Source organism: Palaemon carinicauda, chromosome 1 (genome assembly GCF_036898095.1).
Source record: "Palaemon carinicauda isolate YSFRI2023 chromosome 1, ASM3689809v2, whole genome shotgun sequence".
Taxonomy (NCBI): domain Eukaryota; kingdom Metazoa; phylum Arthropoda; class Malacostraca; order Decapoda; family Palaemonidae; genus Palaemon; species Palaemon carinicauda.
In genome coordinates, this window is record NC_090725.1 from 276,022,139 (window position 1) to 276,047,676 (window position 25,538).

Sequence of the window (25,538 nt, forward strand, 5' to 3'; positions counted from 1 at the left end):
ACTTCCTCTCCTTCGTCTTCCTCCAGGCAGCAGACAACACCTCCAAAACCAGAGATGAAGGCATAGGAGGAGAAAAAACAGGAAAAGGAGAGCAAGGACAGTCAATTTTTTCTTGCCATTCTTCACAACCATTGAGATTTGCATCAGTTGACAACACTTTTGCTATAGCAAGGGGCTCCTCCATAGGAACAAGCTAGTCATCAAAGCCTCGTTAGATACCTCCTCCGCAAGCGGAGCTGGAGAGGAGGAACGAGCAGAAACCTTCTGGGCTATGGTAGATATTAGTGAAGGTCACAGCCTATTCCAATCCAAATCCTCACAAGGGTCATCAACATAAGATACCACAGAGGGAAATGGCTGAGAGAGAGGAAGTGGTTGCTAAGCTGCAAACAGCTGAGGCCTGAGATATTAAACATGGTTCTTAGAGCCTTGAAGTTACTACATTCTCTGAAACTTCAGCGGGCGCCGACTGAGTTGACGGGAGGTAGGCGAGGTACGGAACTCCCGAGGGTTCCAAAACAGAAGGGACCTGAGGCACAACCTTACCCGCGAGGAACTGGTTCCAAACTTCCTCCGAAGGAGAACCAGGAAGTCCAAGTGAAGGCCATACCCCTCCTACATGATCTGGAATGGAAGCGGTAATGGAGAACAGAAACATTCCCGGTGGCGGAAAACATTGCCCCAATAGGGGAGGCAAAAGGATCTGCCTGACCAAGAGGAATGGGGGTTAAATTAATGGTGCCACTCTTCCTTGACTTCCCCCCGGAGGAGGGAGGCAAGGAAGAGTCCGAAAGGAGAGAACGAGAGGCCGAAGAAGAGGCCCAAGACTCCTTACCTTTCGACGGTGAACCTAGAGGTAAAGAGTCCTTCTTGGATTTCTTCTTCTTCCTCTTCCCGAACTTCTCCCACTGAGAGGGCGACCACTCTCTACATACTTGGCAGGGGAGCTTTCAGAACACCTACGACCTCTGCACCCAGGGCATGGGAATGAGGATCCACCTTCAGCGGCGACATAAAGGTGCCACAGGAATTCAGGGGCACCCCGGGACACTTCCTCATAATAGAGGACATCACATCCAACAAAGAAAAAGAATTTATCAAAAGCACAAAAAAGAAAGGCTAGTCTGCCAGTCAAACAAAAACAGGAGAAGCGGTGTTACCTCTGCAACGGCTAGAATCCCAGTGAAAGTAAACAGTAGCTACGGACCGGCAGTACCCCACCTCTAACAGGTGGATAACTACCTGCCCGGTCGTAACGACCTTGTAAAGGTTTTCCTGTCATATTTTCTAGCTTGCGCTAAAACATCTCCTATAGTAGCGAATGAGGGTTTGTATCAGTGTAGGAAAAATTGTATTTTAATTAAAGTAAACCAACAAGTCACTACCATTCTTCTTTTTCCGAATATATTTACATGCTACAAAATAATATCCAACACATCAACATTGCTCTTCAAGCTTAATAGTATTAATTTTCAAATTCCAGCCATGAAAAATAAGATTACATCAACAGATAAACAAATTTAATTCATTAACCTGATCACAAATCAGTTCAAGAGAAAAAGAGTCAATCTTACCAAAAGGAGTGATGGCAGGAACAGACCACTTGTTGGATCTACCACAGTCAAAATATGGTCTAGTGAATTTTACAGGTCCAGGATTTTCTTCAGGGGCATTAGGACCATGGAACACATATGTCTCATTGGTGTTGTTTGCATAACGGATTCTAACCTAAAAGATATGAGCAGTAATGAGACTACACCCAAAGAAACTTTTACATATAGTAAGCTAGCAATTCCCTACTTATGTAACAATAATAATTTCTAGTACAGTATACAGCAAAACTGGTGATATCTGAATTCAGAGATTTTCGTTCGAAAGACACTAACTGGCAACTCTCAAATTCTTCACATACCTAATGAGACTAGGTTCAAGGAACGAAGCATTTTGAAACTTCGCTCAATAAAAGATACAGTTCATTAAGTATGATTTTAAAGAATTTATGCTATATTTTTATCAAAACATCAGCCAGATCATTATGGAAAAATTAACCCAATAATCGTTATTTATGATAAAATAAAAAATTAATGAGTGACATTTTAGCCACCATAGGCAAGTATTTATCGTAAAGAACGTATCGGAGATGTAGTTGTGGGAAGGGTCTAACCGGACATCAACTGGCAGTCTCACGGTGGCACTCTCACAAGCAAGTCCTCTGTCAAATATGGCTAAAGCCACTCAACAGCTACCAGATAACTGTAATTGTAGTTAAGCTTATTTCACCAGATTCTCTATAAAAAAAAATAGATATAACCAATCGTCTTAACATCAACGAAACAACTGTTTATGGATGGCTAAAAGATATAATGAACAAGAAAAATTGAAAAGCCATCCTAAGAGGTAAGAGACGCTGCTGCTGCACAACCGCAGAAGACGACAAAGAGTTATAAAGCCAATAGCATAGACCTAGACTCCAGAGCCATCCTATCATCTTCATCAATTTTATTATTATTACTGTATAATTTAGGATACGTTGTTATTGTCTTTCTGTAGAATCTGCAAATAACACGTGTGGCTGAATATGCCTGACCTGATTATAGTCTTCAGTTCGTAAAGTAAAAGTAAAATAATAGAAAGGTAGAATTAATTATATTTCTAATAGCAAAGATAACTCACCACCTCGCTTATTTATTTATTCGTTTATTAATTTTTCCCCAAACTGAAAAAAACCCATTTGGAGACTAGAATTATATAAGTAGCATTGACTATAGTCTAAACTATGACTTGTAATAATTTATTGCAAGTTTTGTTTTATACATACAAGCAAAAAATAAGTAATAACGTTGATATCATACCCCAAATGCATAAATTGTTATCATTAGACTATAGAGCTCTGCTTAAACTGTTCTCCATCTAGACACCCTCTTTCCCAGTTTGAATCCTTCTATCCAGATAGACAGCTCAAAGACTAGTGTCACTGACTCTCACGGAGTCACACTGACAAAGGGATTCATGCTACAATAACATATCTAATTTTTGTTCTGAAGTATCATTTTAGCATGAAATGGTCTTTTTTTAACGATCTAACATTATTTAATGATAAAATTATCCATAACAAGTTACCAACGTTGTCTCACATACACATGTTTACAAAGTGAAATATAAGATTTAATACTAAGCGGAAACTTAAGAACAACACTTGTCCGAAGCAAAAATAAAAAGGTATCACCAGTTTTTCTGCATACTGTACAAAATTCCCTACTAATTTCACAATATTAATTTTAAATTTGTCCACATGTACCTATTATCAGAGACAATCGCTGGATTACAGACTGATGATTTATATTTTTATGCCCAAACTCACATCATGACATTATTGTACAATATATTTTAATTATCCTGGAGGGAAAATACTAATTTAAAAAATGGCAATATTGTACCATCAAAGCACAGAAAACCAGTATAAACAGAGAACTTAAATTAAAAATACAGTAAATACACGACTAACAAAAAATTTCAGTGAACTCTCGAATCTCACCACTAGAGTAAAGGAAGGGTTACGAATGTCAAAAATTTTGAAGAGTTGTGCATCATAAATGAAAACAGGTGGAATACCATGTTAATTAATGTATAAGTGTGTGAGTACAAGACTTTTAGGGCAAAATGTAGGAGTTGAATGTGACAAGTAAGGTTACATTAAGTATAAAAAACACAAGTTTGAAAATAGACTGTGGTAAAAGGTAAAGTAAAGGCATGAGTGCTTAAGAGCAAATAAATGAATGCCTATAAAATTATGGCATCCAGATACCAATCTGCTGTACTTCCACCCCAAAATGTGTAGCAAACCACTGCAACAAATGCAGCAGGCATTACAAAATAAGGACATATTTTTCTTTCATTCCTTGTTATCACTATACAATACTTTACTACTTAGGTAGTTTTAACAGGCTTTTGAAGGGCATTCTAATGCTTTATATATATTTTTAAGCACTTATTGTGTGCATTTATTTGGAAAAGAAATAATTTCATAACGTACATTCCATTCTTCCCAAATACTGTATTCTAGTTGAATGTCATGTTGAATGGAGAGTTACTTGAGGAGGTGGATCAGTTTAAGTACTTGGGGTCTATTGTTGCAGCAAATGGTGGAGTGGAAGCAGATGTACGTCAGAAAGTGAATGAAGGTTGCAAAGTGTTGGGGGCAGTTAAGGGAGTAGTAAAAAATAGAGGGTTGGGCATGAATGTAAAGAGAGTTCTATATGAGAAAGTGATTGTACCAACTGTGATGTATGGATCGGAGTCGTGGGGAATGAAAGTGATGGAGAGACAGAAATTGAATGTGTTTGAGATGAAGTGTCTGAGGAGTATGGCTGGTGTATCTCGAGTAGATAGGGTTAGGAACAAAGTGGTGAGGGAGAGAACGGGTGTAAGAAATGAGTTAGCGGCTAGAGTGGATATGAATGTGTTGAGGTGGTTTGGCCATGTTGAGAGAATGGAAAATGGTTGTCTGCTAAAGAAGGTGATGAATGCAAGAGTTGATGGGAGAAGTACAAGAGGAAGGCCAAGGTTTGGGTGGATGGATGGTGTGAAGAAAGCTCTGGGTGATAGGAGGATAGATGTGAGAGAGGCAAGAGAGCGTGCTAGAAATAGGAATGAATGGTGAGCGATTGTGACGCAGTTCCAGTAGGCCCTGCTGCTTCCTCCGGGGCCTTAGATGACCGCGGAGGTAGCAGCAGTAGGGGAGTCAGCATTATGAAGCTTCATCTGTGGTGGAAATGTGGGAGGTTGGGCTGTGGCACCCTAGCAGTACCAGCTGAACTCGGTTGAGTCCCTGATTAGGCTGAAGGAACATAGAGAGTAGAGGTCCCCTTTTTGTTTTGTTTCATTGTTGGTGTCGGCTACCCCCCAAAATTGGGGGAAGTGCCTTGGTATATAGATAGATAATTGTGAAGGCCTCTTGAAATTACATACGCCTGCAGACCCCCAGAATTTCAAGGTTTGAGTTCCCAGGAAACTTTCACTGCATGACATAGTACTTTTCTCTTATAATATGACAAATTCGTAGATAAATTGTATTTTTGCTAACTATACAAACCTTAGCTATTTAATAAGGGTATTACTTTCGGCGTAGCTGAAATGATGAGCCATTAAAATTTAACGAGGGTTTACTACCCACACCACTAGTTAGCGGGGGTAGGGGAGGGTAGCTTGCTACCCACCACACCCCCCTCACACACACCGGTGCTTGAACTCACTTTGCTTAGAGGTAGAACTTCAAGGGGGATAGGGCTGGCGGGCAAGTTTGGTTAAATAGCTAAGGTTTGTATAGTTAGGGAAAATACAAATTATCTACAAATTTGTCATTTGTTCCGTAACTGAAATACAAACCACGCTATTTAATAGGGGTGACTCACCCATTAGGAAGGGTGGACGTCCTAGCCAGTACTGGCTTTTGGCTTTGCCCGGGGGCTTGATATTTGAGTGTGTAAGCACCCAAGAAATAAGGAGTCCCTGCACCTCAGTAAAACCTTGCTACACAAGGATCGCGGCCTACGCAAGCTGTGTGTGAAGGTATGAAGAAGTGTGATTCGTCCTAGGAAGTTGTTCTGAAGTTCTTTCAATGGAAACTTGTAGACTAGGACTTTCCCAATACCACCTCGTCAGAGTATGGGGACGTAACAGTATTAACTTAATACTAGGAACACAAGGGAGCATGGTTTACCTGCAGTTGTTTGAGGTCAGCTATGCAGAGAACCCAGGATGCTGCTTTCCCCAAGAGAGGGGGATGATGAAAATAAAGGCTAGTCAAACCTTTTCATTCATGCAGACTAAAAACCGTGTAACAATGCCCTCAACCTTCGGCTACTTGTCCAATAAGGAGCTTGAGGTTTTAAACCATCTGTTGTGCAGCCACCACAGGCCCGATAGAGAATGTATCGAGCCTCCTGTGGGTCAGGTAGTGGGCTGTGAATGTTGTCTGACGCTTCCACACCCCAGCTTGAAGGACCTGCTTCACAGAGAAATTTCTTTTGAAGGCCAGGGACGTAGCTATGCCCCTGACATCATGTGCTCTAGGGCGATGTGGCGGAGGATGATCTGGATTCAAAGCCATATGAATGACCCTACAAATCCATGCAGAGATGGTGTTCTTGGTGACCCTCCTCTTAGTCCTCCCTGTGCTGACAAATAGTGCTGGCACACGAGGACGGACTGCAGCTGTTCTTTTGAGGTATAGCCTCAAGCTCCTTACTGGGCATAGTAATAGATGGTCTGGGTCATCTGTTACAGAGCGGAGACTAGAAATCCGGACGGAATCGAACCGAGGGTCCACCACCCCTGCATTCTGAGTCTTAGCAATAAACTCAGGGACAAAGTTGAACGTTACCTCCCCCCCTCCCCTTGAATGGGTGATGTCATACGAGAGACCAAGAAGTTCGCTAACACGCTTGGCCGAAGCCAAAGCTAGCAGGAACACCGTCTTCCAGGTAAGGTGGCGATCTGATACCTGGCATAATGGTTCATAGGGAGGTCTCTTAAGAGACCTGAGGACTCGAACCACGTTCCATGGAGGAGGTCTCACTTCCGAATGAGGGCAGGTAAGTTCATAACTACGTATGAGTAGAGAAAGTTCTAGCGATGAAGAAAAGTCCATTCCTTTGAGCCTGAAAGCTAGACTTAAGGCTGAGCGATAGCCTTTCACTGCCGAGACTGAAAGGCGCATTTCTTCCCGCAAATACACAAGAAACTTCGCTATTGCTGGAATAGTGGCATCGAGTGGAGATACCCCTTCCACGACACCAACCACAGAAGACTTTCCACTTTGCCTGGTAGACTGCTGCGGATGACTTTTGCAGATGTCCAGACATCCTGACCGCAACTTGTTGCGAAAATCCTCTCTCAGAGAGGAGATGCTGGATAGTCTCCAGGAGTGAAGTCGTAGCGAAGCTACGGCTTTGTGGAAGATGTTGGCATGTGGTTGCTTGAGCAGATTGTGCCATGGAGGGAGTTCTCTCGGTAGCTCCGTTAGGAGTTGCAGAAGGTCCGGGAACCATTCCACGTGATGCTAAAGCGGAGCTATGAGGGTCATTGAAAGATTGACCGATGTTCTGATCTTGTTGAGCACCCTCCTCATCAGACAGAACGGGGGGGAAAGGCGAAAACGTCGATGTTGTCCCACCGTTGTTGGAAAGCATCTTGCCAGAGAGCCTTGGGGTATGGGACTGGGGAGCAGTACAGCGGGAGCCTGAAGTTCAGGGCTGTTGCGAACAGATCCACAGTCGGAGAACCCCACATAGTCGGGACTTTGTTGGCTACTAGATGATCCAAAGACCACTCGGTACTCACTATCTGAGACGCTCTGCTCAGATTGTCGGCGAGCACATTCCTTTTGCCTGGAATGAAGCGTGCCGATAGCGGTATCGAGTGGATTTCGGCCCATCTCAGTATCTCTACTGCTAGATGAGATAGCTGCTGCGAAAAAGTACCTCCTTATTTGTTGATGTAAGCCACTACTGTGGTGTTGTCGCTCATCACCACCACAGAGTGACCTTCCAGGTATTGTTGGAACTGTTGAAGGGCCAGGAAGACGGCCTTCATCTCTAAGAGATTTATATGGAGATACTTTCCTGACTCTGACCACAGGCCTGAGGTCGTGTGGTGCAGTACATGGGCCGCCCACCCTTTCTTTGAAGCGTCAGAAAACAGCATCAAATTCGGGGGGAGGACGAGAAGGTCCACTCCTTTTTGTAGGTTCTCGTCTGCCACCCACCACTGGAGGTCCGTCAGTTCCGCAGGTCCCATAGTGATCAGGACGTCCGGGGAATCGTAACCTTGATTCCACCAGGACTTGAGTCGCCACTGGAGGGATCTCATCCTGAGGCGACCGTTGGGAACTAGACGAGCCAATGATGAAAGGTGACCGAAGAGACGTAACCACGATTGGGCTGGAAGTTCTTCTCGTCTGAGAAAAGAGCTTGCGACCTTCCTCAGCCTTGCTATCCTGTCGTCTGATGGGAAGGCTTTGTGGAGATTGGTGTCTATAACCATGCCTAGATATACCAGTCTTTGAGTGAGAAGCAGTGAGTTCTCGAGATTTACCAGTATCCCCAGATTCGGGCAAAGTCTCAGAAGTTTGTTCCGGTGTTGAAGAAGGGATGACACCGAGTCTGCTAGGATTAGCCAGTCGTCCAGATAACAAAGGAAACGGATGCCGATCCTGTGTGCCCACGACGATATTAGGGTGAAAACACTGGTGAAAACCTGTGGTGCTGTGGAGAGACCGAAGCACAGCACCTTGAACTGGTACTCTTTGTTGTCTAGGCTGAATCTTAAGTACTTCCTTGAAGACGGATGGACTGGGATCTGGAAGTACGCGTCCTTTAGATCCAGTGTACATATGAAGTCTTGCGGTCTCACTGCTAGTCTGACCGTGTCTGCCGTCTCCATGCTGAACAGAGTTTGTTTGACAAACTTGTTCAGAGCTGAGAGGTCGATGACTGGTCTCAAGCCTCCAGACGCCTTCTTTACAAGAAAGAGTCGACTGAAGAAGCCTGGAGAACCGTCAAGGACCTCTTGGATAGCACCCTTCTTCAACAGGGTGTGGACTTCTGCCCGAAGGGCTTGCCCCCTTGCTGATCCCACGGTAAGGGAGCTCAATGACACTGGATTCGTCGTCAGAGGAGATAGAGAATGTGAACGGGATGCGATATCCCTGATTACAGTAATCGTCCAGGAATCGGCCCCGAGTTGCTGCCACCTGTCTGAGCAACTTTGTAGGCATACCCCCACTGGTGGACATGCAGAGGGACTGCCAATCCTAGCGTTTGCGGCCTCGGCTGCTCCCTCTAGGATTCTTACCTCCCCTGGAGAACTTTTTGCCTTTCCTATCCTTGACAGGAATGGGCTTAGACACCACTGTCTTCGCTGCTGTCGATGGTTTTCCGGTCTTAGTCGGACGGGACTGCTGGGGTGCTGGAGGCTTATAGGGCTTAGATGTCAAAGCCCTATGAAGGAGGGAGTCTTGGTGTGACTTCCTCCACCTCTCAGCGGCCTGTTCTACATCCTTAGGCTCAAACAGGATCGTTCCTTCTAAAGAAGAATGCCTATTGATCTCGGTGCTAGGGACCTTCCGATGGAATCTCTCAGCCAATGCATCCCGAAGTTTCAGGATGGTGTTTGCCCACAAGTTCGAGACTTGGTGGGCCAGAAACTTAATCGTGCGAGTGCCTGAGAGAAGGAACGTCTCCATAGCTTTCCTGGTACGTTCTTTGTAAAAATCCTCAGAGCGTATCAGGATACCTAAGGTCCCTAACCAGATGTCCAGCCACGAAGTAGCTTGCATAGCACACTTCGCAACCTTCTCCTGGTTAAGGATCTCGGTTGCCGAGAACGAGACCTGCCGGTTGGAGAGTCTCTCAAGAGGGACTCCCCTGGTAAGCTTTTCCAACAAATGGTTGAGAGGAAGAGCTAAACAAGGCTCCTCCAAGATCTCAAAGTACCTCCTCTGCTGTACGCGAGGAGGTGGGAGGAGCTTGTTGCCGGCACTGGAATGGTTGTAGGCGGACAACTCTGAGATACAGCAGTCTTGTCCCTGGTACTCTTAACCCACTGAGACCAGGGCAGAGCTGCACTGGCCTTAGATGGTTGCTGAGTACCGAATACACGGTCCTTGCCCTCACGAGGAAGGATCTCTGGGTCGGCAAACTCATTGAGAGCCCTCATTAGAGTCAGAACTTGCCAAAACGCATGCTCTGACTCTTGCTGTTCCCCTCCTGACGTTTGATTTGCAGTGAAGTCTCCTGTCCTCAAAGGCTCTTCTTGGGGAGAGTCGCGGATGTTCTCCGAGTGACTAGTTGGCTCCGTCCTTGGTCTTATAGAGGACTTTGGTAAAGTCTTTGAATCCTTCCACTCCTTCCTGGGAAGGATGTAGGACTCCAACATGGAAGATGGCAAGCTCTTTCCAGACCCCACTTGGGAAGATTTCTCACCGCGAGGCGGGGTTTCCCTCATTGGTGCGATGGGGGAAAGTCTCACCTCACGCGATTCCCCTGAGGATGGGAAATACTCGTCCGACAGGGAAGGAGAGAAAGTCTGGGGGAGTGAAGGAGCCTGCCTCGAAGGTTTACGTAGAGTCAACTTAGCCCTTGGAGAAGCTACCGCGTCCGGAACTCCTCCTTTTCTCTTCAGAGGGGTAGACAGCCAAGGATCTGTGCCCTAATTCAGAGAAAACAGGCTTGAAAGCCTGTGTTACAGCTCTGATTAGCGCACCAAACCAAGGTTGTCAGCTGACAGACGCGCTGTCAGACACCCCCTCTGAAGGGACAGGGATCAAGGGATCCCTGGGAGGAGTTCCCAAAGGTGGGTTTGCCTGAAAAGGGATAGGGATCCTGGACCCCTCTGGATGTTTCCCTTCCACCGCAATACGCGCTGTTATGCATTTGCGGGGGAGGAGAATGCAGCGATGGTGACCTTGCCGTGTGTTGTCCAGGAGCCTCACGAGCGGGAGGATATTGACGCTCGCGCGATGGAGAATACCAGGGGTCGCGCGCGGGAGACTGCTGGCGTGCGCGCAGGCGACTAATGGCATGCAGAAGCACGCGCGGGAGACTGTGGGCGCACACGTGAGCGAGCGGGAGACTGATGACGCGCGCACGTGAGAATATTCGCGCGTGCGTGGGCGCGCAGGATCAGAGCGTTGAACTCGCGGGCAAGAGCTCGCGCGCCCCTGAAGAAGCTGTAGGGCTCGCTCGCGCAGGAGAGATACCCCTGGTGCGTGGGCGCGCAGATGAAGCCTGTGACGCTCGTGGGGGCGCGTTAGGATGGTGGCGCGCAACTGCAGGAGAGGATGAGCGAGGATGGGCGAGGGTGCGCGGGGCACGCGCGCATATCCTCGTGGACGCGTGCAGGGGACTGCGCGTGTCTGCGCGATGGCGAGCGCTGGCGCATGTGAGAAGTCAGAATAAGACTTCCCCACAGCAGCCACATCCGAAGATTGTGGGGCGCAGGAGAGACGACTGCTGTCCGAAGGCGCTGGCACGCGGGAGAGCAGTGACGTGCAGGGGAACGCTGGCGTACAGGAGAGGGCTGGCGCGCAGGAAAGCACTGGCGCGCAGGAGAGCGTTAGCGCGCAGTGGCGCACTGGTGCGCAAGTGAGTCATGGCGCGTAAAGCCTGGCGCACAGGAGAACGTGGGCGCGTATGCTCTGCTTTGCTGACATAGCGCGTGATGTCCTGTATTAGGGTTAGATGATGCCTGACGAGCGTGAAGGTCAGGATTCGTCGGCGCGTAGCGCGCATCAGCACTCAGGAACGGTGAGAGCAGGTCGGCAGGTCTGATGGGTGGAAGGTCGACGTGTCCTTTGAAAGGACGACCTTCCACCGAAGGGGATCGCGAACGACCCGCTGAGAGGTCCAGGACCAAAGCAGGAACAGTCGGTGATCGCTGACGAGGCTCCTCTGCGGGGGACTGCAACGAAGATGTAGAACCAAAGAGGCGCCTCCTCACCGCAGGTGAAGGAAGGCCTCTATGGCGAAGAGGAAGGCGAGCCTTCCGACGAATACGCCCTCTAGGGGCCGTGGGATCAGCAAGCTGACCTTCTGCAGTCCTCCGAAGAGGAGTCTCTGTAAGTGAACTCCCCCAACACCAGCAGGAGAGACTGTTGGACTTAGTTTCTCCCTCGGTCAAACAGGAATGGGAGAAACTAAGCCTTCAGCTACTGTGCAGTGAGAAGAGGTAGAGGTAGTAGGAAATACCACATTGGATACCTCTGACACCACAACGTCGACAAACGACACGGAGGTGGGGATTGCTTGATAGCGGCACCCAATCGGATGTAGTCAAGTAATGCTTCCTTGGAGGGCGAACCCTCAAGACTCAAGGAAGAACAAAGCTGAAAAAGATGGGTTAGAGACAAATCCTCCCCCGGGGGGAGAGGTGGAGCTGCCTCGCTAGGGAAGGCAACCCCATCTCTCGAACCCCAAGATCGGGAAACAGTACCACGGTATACGCTACCACTCGACAGTCTCTCGAAAGAGACCGACCGAGTGGAAGCTTCGGAGGAGGTTTGAGCAACGGAAGAAGAGGCCTTGGGTTTTCCTCCTTTCAAAGAAACCTTCGATGGAGAAATATCCCGTTTGGACTTCTTCCGTCGCCGTGAAAACCTCTCCCACTGGGAGGTAGACCACTCCCTGCACTCACTACACTTATCATCACTATCACACCGTTGACTTCTACAGGCAGGGCAAAGGGCGTGAGGGTCTGTCTCAACCGCCGACATGAACGTTCCACAGGGGCGGTCGGGTAATCCAGGGCAGGTGCGCATAATAGCAGAGGCCAACTTCACACACAAAACTGTCAAAAAGAGAAAATAAAAAAAAGCATTAATGGCTGCCAAGAGCGGCGAGGATGACAGCGGACACATCCGACTACCATCCGAGCCGAGAGCAAAGTGAGTTCAAGCACAGGTGTGTGTGAGGGGGGGGGGGGGGGGTAGCAAGCTACCCTCCCCTACCCCCCACTAACTAGCGGTGTGGGTAGTAAACCCTCGTTAAATTTTAATGGCTCGTCATTTCAGCTACGCCGAAAGTAATACCCCTATTAAACAGTGTGGTTTGTATTTCAGTTACGGAACAAATTAACTTTTATGTTTCCATCTTCACCTTTTTTTTATACATTCAACTTTAGTATAGCTCTCAGTTTTTTCTTGTCTAATGGCAAATTTTATAAGCTGCTTTTTTACTGTTAATTTCAGTAATCTATCAAACACATTCAGTAACAGCTCATGTCAATTGGTTGCAATCTTTACAAATTAGAAAAAACAATACATGTCAACCCTTGAAAAATCCATCTAGACACAAGTCTTTACTATGGCTAATACAATAAGTTCTTTGATTGTTCAACTTGGTTTACTATCTAATAATGTACACCTTTGCATTTTACCTTCGAAAGTGGAGTCGAAAAAAGAAACCAAGTCTATATCTATTTCTACTATCATTTCTTAATGAAATGACTCCTAACTAATAATGATAATGTTACAAATTATAAATAAAAGGAGGTTTGCTTGATAGGTACAATAAGAACAGACAAAAAATATAATAACTCATAGTATCATTTCCTTTTAATGAACTTTAGTAGAAATAGTGTAACATCTTTTCTTACCGGTTATTAGAGTAAATATCTACTAAAAAAAAAAAGGTTACTATGAATTGTGTAAATAATCTCGATAACTTTTTACTCACTATTATCAAGAAATTTAATTCCTGCACATTTTGGCAAACCAAAACTTAAATCTTCATTTGAAATTTGAAAACTTGAAAACATTTTAATTATATTAGGTCAGATCTATTATATGGCAACATTCTCTAGAGTGATTTCTGTTGAAGTAAAAGGCTACTCTTCCCATCAATAATCAGAATTCTAAAGCCAAATTTTAGTACTACAAATATCTTTTTAAAAATACATAGCAATATTACTGAGCATAAAATTATTTGTACTCCACTTATACATTCCACATCAACTACATGAAAATCACTGCCAACTGTGCTGCTTCCAAAATGTATTACAGGCAATGGTGGATGTTCTTTGCAGTGTTCATTTGTTTTTGTTACATTTTCTTTGGAAGAACCCCAAATGTAAATTTGACTCTGTACTCTGGTTAAACACTGACATTAAGAATTAAATCCATTATCATTATTAAAAAAGAGTACAGTAAGTAAAATATAATAATTATTGTTATCATTATCCTTCAACCAGACTATCAAGGCAACGTATTAATAGTAAAATTGTTAGAATACCTGATATGTTGTTAATTTATCTTGCTGCTGATGGTTGGTATGGGGCAACCAGGAATAGTACCACTCATTAATTCGATAGTCCTCCAAAGTATAATTATGAGATCTCTGGCCAGTTGGCATGATTGCTCCTAAATCTTCTACTTGAAAGAAATTCAATGTTGAGAGACGCTCCAAGTGAACAGGATCATTGTAGTCATCCATTCTGAGAAATTTTGAACAAAAATTAGATAAAAAAAAGGGGGATTCTGTTTCACCTTTAGTGAAAGCATATAATCTTAAAAAGTTCCCAATTCTTTTTCTTAAACCAATTGCCTATGATTTTCACAATGCCATTTCCCATTGAACAGTATATTAGCTCAATTTAATACTGTACCTGAATGTACAGTATAAATAATTCCTATTGATTCATGTCCAATACTTTTTTATTAATGTATAAATTTAAAGTTAATGTTAAAAAAGAATACAGTATACAGTATGGCAGTGTGTGGTAATAAGAGTCCTTACGTAACCTATGACCTTGTTGCCTTTTTTAATCACTCCTAACAGCTCTTTGGAATCACTAGTCAGTGGGAAGACAGGGAGATAATATGAATGCAAGGTGTGTATTAAGAAACAGCCAATTTTATTATAAAAATTCTCTTAATTTTTATGAACATTCCCTTACATTCATATTGCTGAATCCCACACTCTGATCGAGGTACATAATGAAGGAAAGAGATAGAAAATGTGTTGTAGACTATAATCATACAATTAACTGAAATTCCCTTTAACTGAAACCTAAAATGCCCAGATCATAGAATAATTTTTCCCATGAGAAATAGAGCAAATTCACTCGATCCATTCCACACAAAGATGTTTACACATAAAGGTGAAAGGTATCTGGTTTCAGTTCCAGTTTCATCAGAATCGATGCTCACCGAACGTCAGCCGGGCAAGCACCACCCCACACTGTGGTTCCCAAACACAGCAGTGGCCTCCCTAGTAAACAGCTTAATCTCAAGGGCCTGGGCAGGGATCAATCTGCTGCCATGCGAATGCTAGGCAAACACGTTACCACTGTACTAGCCAGGAGGCTGTATACAGTACTTATTTTTAAAGGTTTTGTAATGATAAAGAATGATTAATAACCCTTAACATCAGAAACGGATAACAAAATTATTAAAGAAAAGTGGAAATTACTGATTATGGAAATTAGAGGAAAAGTGTTATTTATGGGGTACGTCGCAACAGTCTCCTGGTCTCATGCAGTACCCAGTGAAGGGTGGCATATACATCATTAGCCATGCTAGCATGATAGGAGCATGTACATGCCATTGTAGCTGTAGTTATGGATGGATGGATTAACATCATCCTGTGCATAGAAATGTATATCACCTTGATTTATATCTTTCAGCACCTACCAACCAAAGAATAATTATGCAATCACATACTGTCATAACTTCACAATGAATAAATAGTTTTTTTTTCGTGAAATCTCTGTGCTTTAACAAAATAAATCAACAAAACAATTTTCTGAGAAATCATTCTATTCTCTTCACAATTAATAGAAAGAACTTAGCTGTTTAGATTGAAGTAAAATAGAAAATAAAGCAAAATTTTCAAAAATGTATTTTGTAATCAGAGTAAAACAAAGAAACATGGAAATATAGTGTTCATGTATATCTGATGAAGACAAATCTCACATGCAGCTACTGCTTTGTAGTGAAAGGGTTAACCACTCATGTGGGACAAAAAAAACTAATTTCTGAAGTACTAACAAACCTTTTCTTCAATATTATTGAAAATTTGAGAGACCTATTCTTATAACAATTTTTAGCCCTGGAGATAGGTAAAAAAGAGAAAATAATTTTCTCAACATCAAATTCCACAATATTGGAAAGACCTTAGCTACTAATATATTCAACATGGGCCAAAGCCATGAGAAGTAGTCTTAGATTTAATCTTTAAAAGAGAGATCTTCACAAAAGATTAAAAAAAGACAATTCTTTAAATAGTATAACACTGCATCTAAATTTCAACAGACCTCCTAAGCAACCAGAGGTTTCTCAATTGCAAAGGAAATGAATACAGTGAACCCTCGTTTATCGCGGTAGATAGGTTCCAGACCCGGCCGCGATAGGTGAAAATCCGCGAAGTAGTGACACCATATTTACCTATTTATTTAACATGTATATTCAGACTTTTAAAACCTTCCCTTGTACGTAGTACTGTTAAAAAAACTACCCTTTAATGTACAGAACACTTAATGCATGTACTACTGTACCCTAAACTAAAACAGGCACAAATATTAAGGTCGACTTTATATCATGCGTTTCCTAAACACGCCAAAAAGCACGATAAAAAATGGCAACCAATGTTTTGTTTACGTTTATCTCTGATTATAATGAAGAAACAAACGCATTTACACATCTGTGTATAGGTTAGTTTCTGCATCGATTATATTGATTATTCAGTAAAGTATGTTGATTTGGTTATTACTAATGTTTTACTTAATTTTTCTTAGGACATGAAATTTTTTTCTTTATGACGCCGCCTGAAACGACGGCGTCATAAAGTACGCTCAGTAAACAAACTAAGGAATTTAACGCGCATGATGAAAGTGATAAATAATGATATTACAGTAAAAGCTTTAATAAAATATGTTATTACAAATATTATTTACCGTATCTATATAAAATCATACATACGTAGCAAAGCAGGAAAACAATCTACGAGAGAGAGAGAGAGAGAGAGAGAGAGAGAGAGAGAGAGAGAGAGAGAGAGAGAGAGAGAGAGAGCGAGTTGTTTTACATACGTAAATGTAAATTTTAAACAAACAAAAAATAGCCCCATTTCATATAAAATAGATTACAAATATTTTACTTTATCATATTACAGTAGTCTGTATAATACTGTAAAGTTCAGTACAGTATGTTGTTGTTAAAGTCGTGGCGATAAAATTCTCACGAAACAAAAACACGCCATTTGAGTACAACAGCTGATATTCTCTCTCTCTCTCTCTCTCTCTCTCTCTCTCTCTCTCTCTCTCTCTCTCTCTCCCTCCCTCCCTCCCTCCCTCCCTCCCTCCCTCCCTCCCTCCCTCCCTCCCTCCCTCCCTCCCTCTCTCTTCGTGTTATACAATACTTACATTTAGATGAAGAAACTAAAATTAGTTTTCTTAGTGTCAATTAAATACGAAACGAAATAATTAGGCCGAGTCTACATCCATTTCAATCATAGCTAAAAATACGGCATCCGATTTCATCAGCAAACCACTATTTTTTGGGAAATATAATTTTATTCTAGAAAATTGCCACTCTTTAAATAGTTAATTGCACATTAAGAAAGCGTGTACTTTTGTTTTTAAATTTCGGGTTTGTTTTGAAAATCGAGTATTGTTGACTTCTTTTTTTTTTACTTTTGGCTGTGATTAGATCAGCTGTCATCTAGCTGCCGCTCTTGAGTGTGTACGAATACACTAACAAAGTATCATTTATACCATTTCTTAACTTATTCAAACCGTCTACAGTATACAGTTGATATTACATAAGCACCAATGTGTTATAACCTATCAAATTTTTTTGTTTATTACATTTAAACCCCCCCTCTCTCTCTCTCTCTCTCTCTCTCTCTCTCTCTCTCTCTCTCTCTCTCTCTCTCTCTCTCTCTCTCTCTCTCTCTCTCTCTCTCTCTGTGGGCTACTTTTCACTACCTCCCATTCCTTACCTCTCTCTAGCTCTCTAACAAATGATATCTTTGTTGCTCCTCAAAGTTTCATTTATATTGAAAATCAATCACGATTCAATTTTCCTTACTTTCTCCAATCTCGCACCATCGGTCACATCGCGGTATTTTCGATATTTCTGGAAAATCCGCGATATATGTATATACATGGGTTATGAAAAAAATCCGCGAAGTGGTGAATCCGCGATGGTCGAACCGCGAAGTAGCGAGGGTTCACTGTATATCCGTAATAACACGAGAAGTGGAGAAATCTAATCAATGATGCCTAAGGATAGTATTAAGTATGGTTCTATCACCCTTAATAGTAGAAATTTACAATTTACTTTCAAAACAAGACATGCAACTAACGCTATATATACTAGATCTTGTTACTGAAACATTCCTTTGTCTACAAAAATCAGATTACACTCCAATGACATTTATAAAAAATTTTGGTATAAAATCTTTGAAACCCAATATAGGCAATCTTGAAGATATAAAAAGATCTTTTTCTCTGAGTATACTGTGGATATTCTCCATGAGGTTAAATATATCGTGGGAATTTGGGTGAACTAGCCTCGAAATTGGTCATGTAAGCCAATCTCTTCGGGTACTCCAGCAACAGAGGTCATCCATCTGTAAACAACTCTCTTAAGAGTCTAAAAGTGGACCACCATTGTCATCCTACTGTTTAAAGATAACCTGAATTTGCTTATCACTACCCAAACCTCTTGACACACTAAAGGATACAAACCAATCGTTTGGATGTACGTAAGCTCTTGTTTCCTGCTCAGCCGATGTGCAGATATGTTCAGCTTCCTTGGAATAAACTGAGGTAGAAGAATTTTTCTCCTCAGATCTGTCCAAGATAAGAGCACTTCCATAACCCAGAACAAGGATTTCAACATGATCCTCCCCTTCTGAATGTAAGCCTGTGATGTATTGTTGTCTGAAAAAAATGCCATGCACTTACCTATTACTATAGACTTCTGAGTCTGAAGGATCTTGAGTACAGCCATGATTTCCTAGTAATTAAGATGTATACTGAATCCTACAATACCCACCTGCCTAACAGATCAAGATAAAACGGAGGCATAAACGAGAAAAGATACAGCCAGTTTCTTTACTTCAAAAGACACCCCTGGATTAAAAGGATGAGGGTCATCCTACCATTATTAAAAATGTTTGGTACAGATGCCATTCAACTGCTAATTTGCAGGTAGAACTACACACCTGTTAAAACCAGAAAAGATGAGAGGACTGAAAATGCAACTGGTTGATAGGCATATACTACCATATAATCCTAATACACCACTCAAGGGGCAATGAATGCTATTACAGTAAAAGAAAATGAGAAATTTTTAGATATTAGGGTAGAGGTCGACATTAAACCAGCTCTAAGCAGGAAGCAATATGAATGCCAGGGAATGTTTATAGAAATAATCAAATTTTTAAATGTTGATTTTAAGCTCCCATAAAAATATCTCTTAACTTTACCACAAAAAATATTTGCCATAAAAGAGGTTTTTTTGCACTCCATAAAAAAATATGGTTAACTTCCTTTCAAAAGATATGTAATTTACATACGTAGCTTGTTGCTTTATATTTCAGCTAATACTCAATAAAGCCGATTACCATTACCTTCAATGATAATAGCACAATTAAACATTTTGAAAACTACAGTACTGGCTTACCTAAATGCTCGAGGAGCAAACAGAGGCATTGTCTTGTTAAAGAACCCTTTGTATGATGATGAATATGCCATGTTGGGTTGAAAGTAGATCCCACTAGAATTTATCTTTGGATTGGCTGCTACGTCTGCTACAGTTCCAAGAAAATAGTACATAAATCCTGGATCATACTCGGATGCACTCTCTGTTGCATTAACTGAAATTTACATTGAACAATAAAATCAATAAAAAGTAAAACAAAAAAATACACATTCTTTGTATTAATATGAGTAACTGGATAAGGATTCTATTGGAAAGTCTTCTGAGACAAGGAAAAGAACCAGACCTTGGTCATATAAAACAATACTACTTTAGCAAAATCGAGAAAAAAAAACACATATATAAGCTCAGAATATAAACACTGCCTCCTTGATATTTAACCATTAACAACAACAAAATTAGCAACAACATAGATTAATCACTAAACAGATCTCTAATTTGAACTGGTTCCAATATCAATGAAACTAATTTTCAAGATCATGCTTGACTTGTCTTAAAAAATACATAAAAAACCAAGTGAGTCACCCACGTAAATAAATTATGCCTCAGAAGTCCATTCAAGTAAAGTAATGCAAAATAACTAGCAAGAAATCATTTCTATATGAAAAATATATATAACAACATCCAGCAAGATAATTTGTATTTTTCCCTATAACTATACAAATCTCCCGAGTCCCTTACATAGGAGAATGATAATAGCGCAGGCTGGAATATGGTAGTTTAAACAACTGTTCGGTAGTTGCCAGCCCAGTAGCTTGGAGCTGCCTGCCTCCCTGCTTGCTCAAACAACTCACTTTGACTGTAGCCAGGACTTACTCGGGTGTTGGTGCTGGTGGGCAAATAAAAGAAAGGGACTCAGATTTGTATAGCTAGGGAAAAATATAAATTACCTTCAGATTTGTTCCCACCCAATATACAAACCGGTTCCTTAAATAGGAGACTCGTCCTTAGATGAAAGGAAATCCACGTTCCATGTTCTACTTGCTGAAAACTTATCCCAAACACTCAAACCTCTTGCATTAAAAAATGCTGAAGATATAAGGGTCTTGGCACCTAGTAGACCAGACATTCAGCAAACTCACAAAGCTACATGGCTCTGGCATTAAGGGTTATCCTCGAGCTGAATCTCTCTGAGTCATAAGACGTAGCTAAATACTTAATGATTTGTGTACGTCCTTGCAAACGAAGCAATTATAATACATGTGTTTTCCAGTCTACATCACCCTTGCCCTCGTAAAGGAACGTGGTACAAAGACTAATATACACGCTGAGTGGGTCTTACCTTCATTTCCAGCTGGCTTGGCTCTTGATGCTGTACCCCAAGAGAGGGGAAGATTGAAAGGAAAAAGGAGAGGCCAGTCACTCTCTTACTTTCATCCCAAACCCACTCCTAGATTCAGAGCCAAAGTAGCTATACCACTTGCTGTGCTGCTACAACAAGCCCTAGAGTGAACGTGTCTAGGTACCTGCGAGTCATATCCCGCTGTTATTGGGCAGTAAACGTAGTCTGATGTTTCCATACCTCTGCCTGAAGAAACCTGAAGAACCTGTGCTACAGAAAAAATATTTTTAAGTGAAAGTGAAGCATAAACACTTTTGATAATTGCTCTGGTTGGAGCTATTCTTTTGAGTAAAGAGGAGTGAAAGGGTACGGTCAATGACCTCCCATGACCAAGAAGAAATAGTGTTCTTTGTAACTTTCTTTACCCAACCCATATCAAAGAATAGGTGCTGCAGGTTTGGTCTGGTCATTCAAGTTTGCTTGAGATAGCCCCGAAGAGCTCTCACAGGACACAAAAGCAACAAATCAGGAATATCGGTTTCTCTCAAAGGCTATTAACCTGAAAAGATAAAAACCTAGCAACCAGAACTGATAGGTTTTGTGTTTTAGCAACAAACTCAGGGACGAAAGTGAATAAGACCTGCCTGCAACCCCTTGAATGGGCGATGTCAAAAGAAACATTATGGAGCTCACCAACATGTCTTGCCAAAACCGAAGCGAGCAAGAAAGTAATTTTTAGAATAAGGTTTCTTATTTGAGGCTCATTCCAACAGTTCACAAGTAGGCAAAAAATTTCACTACATTCCATGGGAGATGTCTTACTTTGACTGGAGGACAGGTCTGTTCAAAACTTCATATAAGCATCAAGATTTTTACCTAAATAGAAAGGTCTACTCCTTTAGCCAAAATACTTGGATTAAAGCTAAGCGATAGCCTTTTAATGCTGAAACAGAGCAGTTTCTCCTTGTTGAGATAAAGTAGAGTTATTTAAGAGCAGAATAGAGGCTTTGAGAAGAGACCCCCCTCCTACGACACCAACCACGGAAGATGACCCACTTAGCCTGACATACGTAGGTGGAGGAATGCAGTCGGTATCCGGACATCTCTTGCACAACTTCGCACGAAGGCTTTCTTTGAGAGATGCTGGATAACCTCAGTATGTGAAGCTGAAGGGATCGCACTGCTTGGTGGAAGATCCTGGCATGTGTAACGCACAAGAGATGCAAAAGTGGCAATACCCTTGGAGTCTCAATTAGCAGATGTAGAAGGTTCAGTTACCATTCTACTTGGGGCCATAACTTAGATCGAGGTTGCCCGTGACTTGAACTATGAATCCCGGGGCTATGGCGTCTTAGCATCTGAGAACCCAACTGGTTCACTGGTTCGCTGCCCAATGCATCAGAAACTCAATGGCCATTGTGCCCGCAAGCACCACATCTTTAATGGCTCACTGCCTGTCAGGATGCGCAAGATTTTCACTGTTGGCTAAATAGCCAACTACTCCTGACCAGTGGTCCAACCAAGATGATGCTAGGAGGATAGCCTCCATAGAAGAGGCTTCTGTCACCAAGAAGGATGTTGAGGACAAGGCCAGTCGATCTGCTGACCACTCGCTCTCAACTTCACCACTGCAGGGTCTAGCGGAGAAGGAAAAGGAAGGACTCTTGTACGATAGCCCTTCCTCTGCTGGACGGATGCTGGAGGAATGAGACTGGAAAACTCTTGCCTTCAATGAGTCCTTCCTCACAGAAACCTGCAAGTCCACCTCGTCTAGCACTTCTTGGGCCAGGATAAATCACAGAAGTTCCAAAAGAGGTATAGAGCTACTGGGAGCCTGACAAAGACAGTCACTGGCTGGCTGTCTACCCTTGGAGGGGAGAAGGTGCATCCTCCAGGCCGTTAACCTTCCAGATACACTGGAGAACCTGGAAAAAGGTGGAGTCAGACTGACCTAATTCTGCATCCTGGGGGGACTTTGGGGCTGCTGGATTCGGAAAAATCCCATCAAAATCCTCTGAATCTGGTCCAAAATAATTTGTCACTCGAAAACCGTACCAGGCCAGCTACGAGGGGATCAAAGTTCACCCAAATCCTGATCTTCCTCTCTAAGCGAAGGCCGAGGTGGGAGAGGAGCTGTTGTAGTCCTACTCATTTTCCAAGTAGGGTTAGTCTTTAGGCACTCTTACAAGCCTGGAATCTAGGAGAGGATTGGAAGACCTCTTAGGCTTAGTCTTGTAGTCTATCGACTCCCTACATCGCAACTCCACAGCAAAGGTAGAAAGACGACTAGAGGAGTAGGGTCTGTCATGTGACGTGTTAAGCAGGCACAGGTTTTTCGTCAACCTGTGCCGTCGTGGCCTTGAGGAATAGTGCATATGAGATTTGTATCTAGTTGATGTGAGCTCATAGAAGGGGTACATTTAGTTGAAGTGAATAAAAGGTAAGGTGCAGCTGGGCGAGGTAAGTCCAGGTGAGGCAAACATAGATGTGATGTGTTTGGGCGAGGAGAGTTTTGTTGAGGCTCATTGGGCAGAGGTGCATCTAGTTGAGGCTTGTTGGGGGAGGCTCATTGAGAGGAAGCACACTGGTAGGTTGAGGTTCTATGAGAGGAGGCACGATCAGAGGTTGAGGCTCTATGGGAGGAGTCACGATCAAGGTAGAGGCCAGAAGGGAGTCGGAGTAGAAAGGTGATCTTTCACTGGTGAAGTTCCTTGGCAAAGGGTGTGAGGTGGAGACATGTGGTGGAGACCTGTCTCTAAGAAATCCAGATTGGGCAGACCACCTACGGGAGGCAAGTCTACAATCCTCCTCAGACGAGGAAGGATCTAACGTTGGCTAGCATCCCTATGAGCGTACTAGACCCTGAAGGGGAAACCTTTGGAGATAGCGAGGATCACGCCGCTTCCTGTGTCTTCAATCCTTAGACTTTCAGTGAGAAGATTAAGGTCGTTGCAGATGGGATGATATCCTGGGAGAAACTACCCTTCCGGGCCCTCTGAAGGTGATAAAGAGGCATCTGCTGGAGCAGGCACAAACACAAAAGGGCCAACATCCTCCGAAAGAAGAGCTGGAGATGCTACTAGTGTCCAGCTGAGATGGTCTACGAAAGGGAGCCAGCAAACCTCATGGAGGGCCACAGCAACCATACAGCGTCATCATCTGAAAAGGTAGTCTCCCCTGAAGAGGAGTAGCCTCTGCTTCTCTTAAGGAAAATGGAGGGACCCCTGGCCCAAGGGCTTGCCCAGATGTTAAAAGGGCCACCGCTTCTCCAATCTTCCCCCAAAGGAAGCCAAAGAAAGAGAGACAGTAGGGAGAATACTGCAGGAAGAAGAGGCAAGCCGAGCCTTCTTCAATCTCAACCTCGAGGAGGATCATGAGGAGAAAGAATTGCTCTTAGATTTCTTCCTCCACCTGCCATACCAAACCCATTCAGAGGGCAACCACTCCTGACACTCAGCACAGGGCAACCCCACACTGCAGGAGTGTCCTCTGCGGGAGAGGCAACGCTCATGAGGATACATTTCCTGGTAATTGAGAAAGCTGCAGAGAATGTTCATTCTCCCTAATGTCTAGATTAATTGATTGATTGATTTTAGGTTTTCTGGCATCCTGCCATCAAAGGTCATTGACGCCGACCCAAGGTCTAGAATCAAAGTGAGTTGTCTGTGAGTAAGCTACTGGGCTGGGCCGGAAACTGCCAACCAGTTGTTTACACATTGTTAACTCTTTCAACAGCTGTATTCCAGCTTGTGATATCATTCTCCTGAGTAAGGGAAGAGGGCTTGTGCACTGTGTGGAGACAAATAAAGATTCAAATAAAGTTTTGTTACAAGCAGTTTGATAAGGACTTTTTCTCTAATACAAGAAAGTACATTAGTATATCAGAAAACCTTTTGAAAAGAATAATTAAACCTGGACATGAATCTCCTATGCAGAAAGATAATGAACCATACAAAAGAATGATACAGTACTGTACTGAAAAGGAAACTTGGTTAAGAGTAATTAACAAGTTAAATCGGTTAAATCAGTCACAGTTTTGAATTTCAGTTGACAGACCATCAGAATTGAGACCATTCTATAGATTTTGCATTACTTAACAGTAAAGCTGATATGGCACTGCAAGTTTAAAGTAAAAACTTAAAACTAAAGGACCTGGTGGCCTCCTAGCAGAAATTTTGAGTCCTCTTGAAAAAATGGCCAGAGAGAAACAGTAGATCTAAGAGGCTACAGGATATAATGAACAAAAGAAAGGCTACTTAAGCATATGGAAACTAATAATTGCAATCAAAAGGCTCTCAATAAGGTACACTGAAAAAAGGTCTAGTGATAATGCGAAACATCACAAATTCATAGATAATTTGTATTTTTCCTAACTATACAAACCTTAACTATTTAATAGGGGTATTACTTTCGGCGTAGCTGAAATAACGAGCCATTAGAATTATAACGAGGGTTTACTACCCCACCGCTAGTTAGTGGAGGGTAGGGGAGGGTAGCTTGTTACCCTCCCCCCTCACACACACCTGTGCTTGAGCTCACTTTGCTTGAAGGTAGGACTTCAAGGGGGATAGGGCTGGCGGGCAAGTGATTAAATAGCTAAGGTTTGTATATTTAGGAAAAAATGGAGTTTTTATGATAAAACAAAGTTTTGTGAATACTTACCTGGCAGTTATATATACATAGCTAATAATCTCTATTTCGTCAGAATTTTTCTAAATGCGGCAACCGCCTTGTGGTGGTTGGGTGGTTACACCCGTTAAAGGGTGGTACGAGGAATCATTCCCGTTTTCTGTTCTTCAGTTCATCTATGCCCGACCTGTCTCCTGGGGGGAGGTGGGTGGGCCTTCAAATGTATATATAACTGCCAGGTAAGTATTCACAAAACTTTGTTTTATCATAAAAACTCCATTTTTATGAATAGAACTTACCTGGCAGTTATATATACATAGCTGATTAACACACTTGGAGGAGGGTGATAGACAGTAAACATCGTTGGGGAAACAACCAAAAAAGTTGTAGGATAAAAAACACCTTGAT

At 42.9% G+C, this 25,538-nt stretch overlaps 1 protein-coding gene across 1 annotated transcript in view; it reads right to left on the reverse strand.

The window, feature by feature from the left end:
* LOC137656705 (uncharacterized) overlaps nt 1-25,538 on the reverse strand; it is a 110,316-nt gene that overhangs the window by 66,912 nt on the left and 17,866 nt on the right. Inside the window, exons 3-5 of the mRNA XM_068390930.1 lie at nt 19,184-19,376; nt 13,788-13,989; nt 1,575-1,728 (exon numbers count right to left, since the gene is read on the reverse strand). Of these exons, the coding sequence (XP_068247031.1) occupies nt 1,575-1,728; nt 13,788-13,989; nt 19,184-19,376 (549 nt within the window). The remainder of the gene's footprint in view (nt 1-1,574; nt 1,729-13,787; nt 13,990-19,183; nt 19,377-25,538) is intronic.